Source organism: Syngnathus floridae, chromosome 18 (assembly GCF_059516105.1).
Source record: "Syngnathus floridae isolate MCC-2025c chromosome 18, RoL_Sflo_1.0, whole genome shotgun sequence".
In the NCBI taxonomy this organism is placed as follows: Eukaryota; Metazoa; Chordata; class Actinopteri; order Syngnathiformes; family Syngnathidae; genus Syngnathus; species Syngnathus floridae.
The window spans coordinates 8,908,252-8,916,967 of NC_142430.1; the positions used below are offsets into that span (position 1 = coordinate 8,908,252).

General features: G+C 39.3%; 1 protein-coding gene across 2 annotated transcripts; it reads right to left on the reverse strand.

The window, feature by feature from the left end:
* Positions 1–75: 75 nt before the first annotated feature.
* On the reverse strand, positions 76–8,656 carry mtr (5-methyltetrahydrofolate-homocysteine methyltransferase). Of its 2 annotated transcripts, XM_088359818.1 has the most exons (33): positions 8,492–8,656; positions 7,778–7,989; positions 7,574–7,663; positions 7,350–7,419; positions 7,180–7,272; positions 6,980–7,086; positions 6,778–6,837; positions 6,583–6,677; positions 6,222–6,322; positions 6,037–6,098; positions 5,755–5,822; positions 5,425–5,504; positions 5,251–5,363; positions 4,946–5,086; positions 4,680–4,865; positions 4,432–4,611; positions 4,216–4,332; positions 4,013–4,153; positions 3,850–3,939; positions 3,627–3,779; positions 3,426–3,533; positions 3,250–3,350; positions 3,088–3,155; positions 2,871–2,991; positions 2,724–2,805; positions 2,526–2,624; positions 2,373–2,448; positions 1,984–2,139; positions 1,521–1,705; positions 1,258–1,458; positions 905–1,097; positions 658–770; positions 76–503 (listed from the first exon to the last, which is right to left on the reverse strand). In XM_088359818.1, exons 1-33 carry the CDS (start codon positions 8,532–8,534, stop codon positions 414–416), a joined length of 3,795 nt encoding a protein of 1,264 aa, XP_088215944.1. In that variant the 5' UTR covers positions 8,535–8,656; the 3' UTR covers positions 76–413. The 2 variants fall into 2 exon arrangements, 1 of the variants encoding a protein (XP_088215944.1); XR_015854008.1 differs by lacking the exons at positions 76–503; positions 658–770 and having other exon boundaries at positions 950–1,097; positions 1,258–1,390.
* Between the last annotated feature and the right edge of the window lie 60 nt (positions 8,657–8,716).

Sequence of the window (8,716 nt, forward strand, 5' to 3'; positions counted from 1 at the left end):
AAAAAAAAATAAAGCACGATATGTTCACACAATGTGGTTATGCAAAATTAATATGGATGAATTACATAGATCATATACTGTCCAAAAAGTTTATTTTTAAAAATATTTCATTTTTATTTGATTAAAAACCTGTGCTACACAGATTTTCTTTTTGTACATCATGGCCAATCTAAAACCACTGGTTTATCTGGTCAAGTCCAATTTATTTCTATAGCCCTTAATCTATCAATTTATAAACAGTACAAGCAAGTCAACGTGTCATTCAAACAGATGCAATAATTGAGTTCAATAATAAATTCCGATTTATTTTCTTGCTACTATGTACTATTTTGAATAATACTGTAAATGGCACCAGGTAAACACGAAACCGTCAATTCAGTCATTTTCTGAAGTCTCTTACTGTTGGTGTGGTTCTACACCTCACTATTGTAACCAAGGATGGGAGCCAGCCACTTCTCAACTTCCTCTATACGCATCTTTTTCCTTCTTGAATAATCCTCCACCTGATCACAAAAACAAAACATTTTATCATTCTTTGCCTTACTCCATTTTTTTCCTCCTCTTAAAAATGACACACAATGTCAATCATTCCATCCATACTTTCTGACATGTGTTTTTTTATGCGAGTGCAGGATTCCGTTATTTTTCAAAACCTGCCTGCTCCTTGGTGATCTTTCCAACAGCAAAGTATGTGGCGTGGGGGTTGGAGAAATAAAGTCCAGAAACTGAGGCAGCGGGTGTCATTGCCAGTGATTCTGTCAAGGTAATACCTGAACACACAAAAAAAAAAAAGCTTTTAATGCTATGCACAACGTACTTTGTTGCCCTTGTTAGTTTTCAGTTCTTACATACTCAACTTTATAATCCTTCGATCAATCATCGAATAAATTGTAGATAATCTTACCAATGCTTTCCTGTATACGAGCAAGCTTCCACATTGTAATCTTCTCAGTGTGATCAGGTTGGCTTGGGTAGCCTGCGGCCGGTCTGATACCCTGATAACGAACCCTGTGGAGGTCCGAGGCTTCCAGAGACTCCTCGCCACAGTAGCCCCACAGTTCCTTGCGCACACGAACGTGTAGTTCTTCAGCAAATGCCTGGGGGGAAATGAAGACAAGGTCATGCTCCACGTAGTTGAAGATGGTGCTCTCAAAGAGACCTCTGGGGTGTTAAGCTATTGCAATCTATACCATACTGAAATGAGGTCTAACTATTCCATAAATTGCCAAATTGAGTCATTTCGATGCAGTACTGCACCTCTGCCAGTCGGTCAGCCAAGGCTTTGACCATGATACTGTTGTAGTCATCTCCCTGAGCCTGGAAGTGCCGACTCAGTTCCTCAGCACCAAACACTCCCACGGCAAAGACTCCGATGTAATCAGCCAAGCCGCTGTCGATGGGTGCCACAAAGTCAGCCAAGCACATGTAGGGTTCGGAATTTGAACTGTCCTTTTCTACCTGAGAAATAAAAAAAAAAAGGAATGACCTAAATTCTTTGATAAGGCCACATTTTCTCTCACCTGTTGCCGTAAACCGTGCAAGACTGTGATGGGCTCGGAATCGTTATTATTGTACACGTTGATGTCGTCGCCGTTACTTTGGGCTCGCCAGAACCCGACCAGTCCTCGCCCCGTAAGACTCGAGTTAACAATCATTTGGTTGAGCAGCCGCTGGGCATCATCAAAAACTTTGCGTGCCTCCAATCCTATTAAGAACAAAAATCTGAATACGATTTGTCATCTTCATCCAGCTTTTCAGAATGTGGGGGAAAAAAAAGATTAAAAAAAGAAAAGAAATAGGTCGTAGCAGAAAAAAAATCTCTATGACACAAAATAAAAACATACAGCAAATGAAGTTTAAATATAAAAAATCTAAAACAAAGTCAAAATGGACTTGTCTGTCTGTCCATTAAAAAAAATACCATGAAATATTAGGGAATCATATCCCACAATTGACTAACCAAACAAAAAAGTGAATGCATACCAACTGTCTTGTCATTGAAAATCTTAGGGTAGCCTCGATTAGGATACTTTCCCCTGAGCTGCCACACATCAAAGAAAGGCTTCCAATCGATGAAATCAATCAGTTTGGTCAGGTCGTATTGATCAAAAACACGGGTGCCAAAGAACTGAGGACTCACTGAAAGACAAATAAAAATCATTTTGATTATGAATAAATACCCTAACCTGCTCTAGACACGAAACTGAATTGCAAAGAGGTAATGTGGCCTCACACAATATTTTTCAGAAACACGACAATGTGCCAAATGCAAAGCTCGTTAAATTCCCTCATTAAAATAGACTTTTTATTTGCATTAAAAATGCGCCAATTTGTGGTACGGTTAGGAAATGATGTCAGTAGAAACACATTACCTGGCTTCATTTCCGATAACCAGTCAATATGTAGACCTTTTTCTCTAGCCTGGGATAGAGACAGATAACGGCGATCCTGAGAAGGAAAAAACAAAAACAAAATATAAGACAAATCATTTATGTGTATCGCAACTTAACGTGGCTTTGCTGTACCTTCAAGGAGTCGTAGTGCTCCTGTCTTATCTCTTCATATTCCTCTTTGATATCATCAAAATATTCTTCTCTTGAGCTATCGTCCAGTAGCTGAGAGCACTGAAAAACAGTCATCCCTCGTTTTTCTCCCATCACTTACCAAATAGCAAATCTATGCTAGCAAGTATCTTCATCTTCGGCTAGAGTGAAGATCTTTACCACAACTACGCTGCGAGAAGCATCCAGAACATGGATAACAGGGGAGGTGTAACGCGGGGCGATCTTGACTGCTGTGTGAGTCCTGAGGAAAAAAAGAAACCATCATAAATGTCATGTGACCAATTCAAGAAAAGATGAACACTGCACTTTGAGGTGGTGGCTCCCCCGATCAGCAATGGAGTTGCCATCCCCAGTCTCTCCATTTCTTTGGCCACATGGATCATCTCATCTAGAGAAGGGGTGATGAGGCCGGACAAGCCGATAATGTCTGCAAGAAACACAATTCGTTTAGTGATTATTTTATGCGACAGACAAGATGGGACTGAATTCTAAACATGAGCTAAAAGATATTTTTAAATTGTACCTGCTTTTTGTTCCACGGCCTCTCTGAGAATCTTATCGCAAGGAACCATCACACCCAAGTCAACCACTCTGAAATACAAATTGCAAAGAAATGTCAACCTTGTCATCGTTTTGTAAAAAAGTGTTTACTTGATTGTCATATCAGGGGGGAAAAAAGTTTTACCTGAAGTTGTTGCAACCCAGGACCACACCGACAATGTTCTTGCCAATATCATGGACGTCACCTTTCACTGTCGCGAGAATGACAGTGCCTTGATAAGGACTCTGCATCCAGAAAATAAATGCTATGAATCAAACTGTAATTTTTTTACTTTATCCCAAATTTTTTTTGACACAAACCATCTCCGACGTTGACCCAGATACAGCTAACATCTCCTTTCTCTCTTTCTCCATGAAGGGAATGAGATGGCCCACGGCCTTCTTCATAACACGAGCCGACTTAATGACCTGCAAAGGTTATATATTACTGTATAATATCTCAACGTATCTTTTGTTTTTTTTCTTGTCAGAGTGCAAAAAATCAGGTTGTATTTTTCCTACCTGTGGCAGGAACATCTTCCCAGCACCAAAAAGATCTCCGACCACCTTCATGCCATTCATTAAAGGACCCTCAATGATGTGAAGGGGGCGGGCGTAGCGATCACTATTTGTCCGACATTCTTCTACATCCTGCACCACATATGTTTCTATTCCCTGACGTCAGAAACAGGGAGATGCACATTTATTGAAATATGATTTAAATTAAAATTAAAGGCAGAATTACCTTGATGAGAGCATAGGCCAGCCTGTCCTCCACACTTTTTTCTCTCCACTTGTCTGTTGGAACAACCTTTTTCCCTCCCTTCACATAGTTCTGTCAATACAAGTAATACCTCAATAAGACCAATAATCAAAGTAGCAATTCCCATTCGATTTTCTAACTGTACTTGTGCATAGGCCAGAAGTTTCTCTGTGGCGTCCACGTCTTTGTTCCAGATCAGGTTTTCGCACATGAGCAGGAGTTCTTTATCAATATCATCATACACGGGCAGATTCCCAGCGTTGACTATTCCCATGTCCATCCCATCCTGAGAAAACACGAAGCACTTAATCCTTGTATATTTAACTTATTATAAAGACCTTTGATTACCTTAATGGCATGATAGAGAAATGCTCCATGCATAGCTTCTCGGATGACCTCCATTCCTCTGAAGGAGAAAGACAGGTTGGAGAGACCTCCACTCACTCGGGCTCTTGGTAATGTCTCCTGCACACAAATGTACAAAATATAGATGGCACAACGACAAACATGTGAAACCACCTAAAAAAAAAAAAAGTCCTTGTTTCTGAGTGTGTCATACTGCACCTTAATCATTTTTGTGGCCCAGATGAAATTGACAGCATACTCGTTGTGTTCCTCCATGCCGGTGCCAATTGTCAGGATATTGGGGTCGAAGATGATGTCGTTGGGGTTAAACCTAATTTTACTAACCAACAGGTTATAAGCTCGGGTGCAGATCTCCACTTTGCGAGCTGTGTCTGTGGCCTGAAGAAAAAAAAATGGTCAGATGTTTTGTATTCTGCAAGTGTGTGTGATACACGATGTCCTCTCACCTGACCTTCCTCATCGAAGGCCATGACCACGACAGCGGCACCGTAGCGTTTCACAGTTGCTGCTCTCCTCAGGAACTCCATCTCACCTTCCTTCAAACTTATGCTGTTGACTATACATTTGCCCTGGCAGCATTTCAAACCAGATTCAATCACTGCAAAGTTAGACGAGTCAATACACAGAGGAACCTGGGGATCAAAAGCAGACGCTTGAAAAATGCAAAAGAGATTTAGGTGTCCATGTAAACTGTAGAATATTTTGATAGTACCCGAGCAATGTCCGGCTCAGAAGCAATAAAATTACAGAATCGAGCCATGGCTGTCGGACCATCCAGCATTCCTTCGTCCATGTTGACATCGAGGACTTGAGCTCCCATCTCCACCTGTTCCTTGGCCACGACTAAAGCATCCTAAAAATGACATGAGCGATATATACTTGATGGTTTTACAGTTTTTGAATCCCAAGTAATACATACATTTATTTGGTTTGTGTGGCGAGTCACTGGCATCTTCAGTTCACATCTAAATTTAATGACACCATCGAGGAGCGACTAAGATTTGACCTTTGACTCACCTCATAATTTCCAGCCATAATCATCTTGGCAAACTTACGTGACCCAGACACATTGCAACGCTCACCGATGTTTACAAAGTTGGTGTAAGGGCCTATCTTGAATGGTTCCAGACCTACAAGAACAAAATGTAAAGCTGTTACTTTTTTTAATAAGTTAATAAGTGAGTGAATTACCTGAGAGCAGTAAGTAGTCCTGATAAATGTCCTCCACAGGAGCTCGAGGTTGGCAGTCTTTAACTGCTTCCGATAGGGCTCTGTGGATGACAAAAGTATTTTCTTAACACTTCACACTGAGGCGGTAATCGAATAAAATTGTTGATAAAAAGAAATTTTGATTCAAGAAAAAAAAAAGGGGGTAAAATTTGAATTTAGAATACTTTTGAGCATGTTTGAACTTGTGCAACTGATTTATGAAAATAAAAATGATTTACTTGTTTACTGTATGAAGATGGGGTCATTTCAAAAGGTGAGCACAATAAATCAAATGAGAGAAATCACGCTGACCTTATGTGTGCTGGAGTGGTGCCGCAACAGCCTCCTACAATATTGACGAGCCCGTCCATTGCAAACTCCTGAAGGTAGACATTTGAGCAAAACATCAAGAATTTTACAGCCAAACACCTGGTAGAGGTTTTTATATAAAAAAAAAAAAAAAAAAAAGTAAATCTGTAATTGTTTTGATAAAACTCAACATCAACGTGACAGTAATAAATTTGTAAAATGATCTGTGGGGAATATCCATCTGTCCATCCATATATTTTTGATTTAAATACAATTTAATTTTACCTTTAAATTGGAAGCCGTGACTGCAGGAGTTTCATCATAAGCTCCAAATGTGTTAGGAAGACCTAACAGTAAAACCAAAATGATAAGAGCATTATAACATGACACTTGTATGAATTATTAAACGGTTAATTTATGTATAGTATTTTTTTTTCTGGTCTCAACTTTAATTCAATTTTAATAATTACCTGCATTGGGGTAACAGATTATAAAAGCAGTGGTACTCTTTCCTATGGCCTCGATGAATGGTCTCATCTCTGTTGCCCCTAAGGCGCAGTTGAGGCCGATACTAAGGAACAAAATCAGTAACAAAGTGGTGATCACAAATAGACCTTCTCAACAATAAGAAGGGGAAAAATCTGTCAAAATAATATATGTATTTTATTTACTGCCAATCAATATAAATCATATTTTTCCTTGAATTCGGTTTACCTGAAAATCAAACCTGCCTGAGATTACCCCAGGGAAAAATGAACCCAAATGTTTTATATAAATCCGATATAGTTCATTTTGTACACATTATTCTTTTTAGAGCTACTTGCAACTTACCATAATGGTTCAGCATGTGATACACTCACGACGAAGGCATCTCCTGTCTGACCGGACAAAGTACGCCCGCTCCTGTCAACAATGGTACCAGATATCTACAAACGAACAAAAAAAGCACAAAAAAAACCTTGGAAAATAATGTAGAGTGGTCAAAGTTGAATTGAAAAACACCAAGGTAAACTATACTTGACCTACAAAGAGAGGTTTCCTCTGGTCGCACTCCTCAAACAGCAGATCGATGGCGAACAGTGCTGCCTGCAGAATTGGAAACATCAAGACTGATTGTGAAAATCTACACACCCCTGTTTAAATGTCAGGAATTTATTTTAAAGATAGAAATGTAGGAGTGTACTAGATTCAAACACAGTGATCAGCTAAACTACTGACAAGCACCTACCTTGGCATTGGCTGTGTCGAAGATGGTTTCAACCATAATGATGTCTGCTCCTCCATCTAATAAACCTCTGACTTGCTCCGTATAGGCTTCAACTAGCTCATCGAAAGCTGTTAAAAGACACAAACATGAAATCACAATGCTTCAAATATTCATTTAAAATCAAATAAATCCTTTAAGATTCACAATGAGGGGGAACTTACTTATGTTTCTAAAGTCAGGTCTCTCTACAGATGGTGATACAGATAGTGTTTTATTGGTTGGGCCAACTGCTCCGGCCACGTAGCGCTTGCATCCTGACAACACAGACAATATGATCAAGTATATTTGTCAAGTCATCATTATTTCAATAAATAACAAAAATGAACCAAACCAGTTTGTTTGCCAACATCGTCAGCTGCTCTTCTCGCAAGCTCCGCTGATGCTTTATTAAGTCGATAAGCCTGAATAAACAAAATAGAAAAAAAAAGACACCGTGCTTACTGGAAAACATTTTATGTGATATCCACTTTTCAACTCCAATTTAGGCCAGGATGGAAAATATTGCGAATATGTGATCCTGACACTATTTGGGAAACTCAGTGAATTTGCTCCTACTATGTGCGCCAGTCCATAATCAGCCTGAGCAACAGACGTGCTGCTGAATGTGTTGGTCTCAATAATGTCCGCACCAGCCAGCAGATATTCCTGCCAGAAGAAAAGCATACATTTTATTCAAATATGAAAAGTTTCACATATTGAGCTTTTGTTTCCTGGAGTGCCTGCTGGCCATACGCTTCCAAAAAGTTTATTTCTAACAACCTTGTGAATATTGTAGATGACATCTGGCTTTGTGATGCTTAGCAGGTCGTTGTTTCCTTTGAGAGAGAACTTATGCTCTTTAAATTCTTCCCCTCGGAAATCGTCCTCCTCAAGCTCCTGTTGCTGGATCATGGTTCCCATACCGCCGTCCAGGATCATGATCCTGTGCTGTAACAATGCTCGCAGCTCGGACTCCAGAAGACATCTGCTGTCTGGAAATTAAAATTTAAAAAGACTGAAATATCACCAAAAAATACTTAGAACATAAAAAACAAAATAGTTGCTGGTACAGCATTGAATCTGACTTACCAGTCCAAATCTTTACCTATTCCATATATGATTTATTATTGGAACTCTTATTATTAATTTCAACCAGGAAAATGATTGCTAACAAATTTCTTGTCACAAAAAATAATTAATCACTGCAATAATCTTGATCTGTCTGAAAACTGTCAGTGTCAGCATTATGCAGCATAGGTCTCACCCATCATTCAAGATTTAGTCTTTGACATTTTATACTTTAAAGCTCAGAAAATTATTTGTGGAATAAATAACTATAAAGTTAGACAGGTGTCAGTTGTCAAGAATGGAAATTTATTGCAATGTGCTTTGTGGTTACCTCCCCCGCTAGCTTCCACAACTTTTACACGTGCATGCTAAAAGCTAACGGTACAAAAGCTACTATATGTACGTGTGTGTTTAAAATGTAAATACCTGTTTCTGAAGAATATCGGGGGGCGCCTTGAGTCTGAACCATCTTTTACAATATTCGAGGATGTTGGCAAGGGGAATCCAAGCGACCCAATTCGGGTTAATTCCTTAAGAGTTGAACTTATTTGGACCCTCCATGTAAACTTCCTGGTTGGATTTTCAAAATAAAACCACATTGTGCTGAGCGCAAAAACATTTGAAATCAATGTAGAAACTTGGGAATGACAA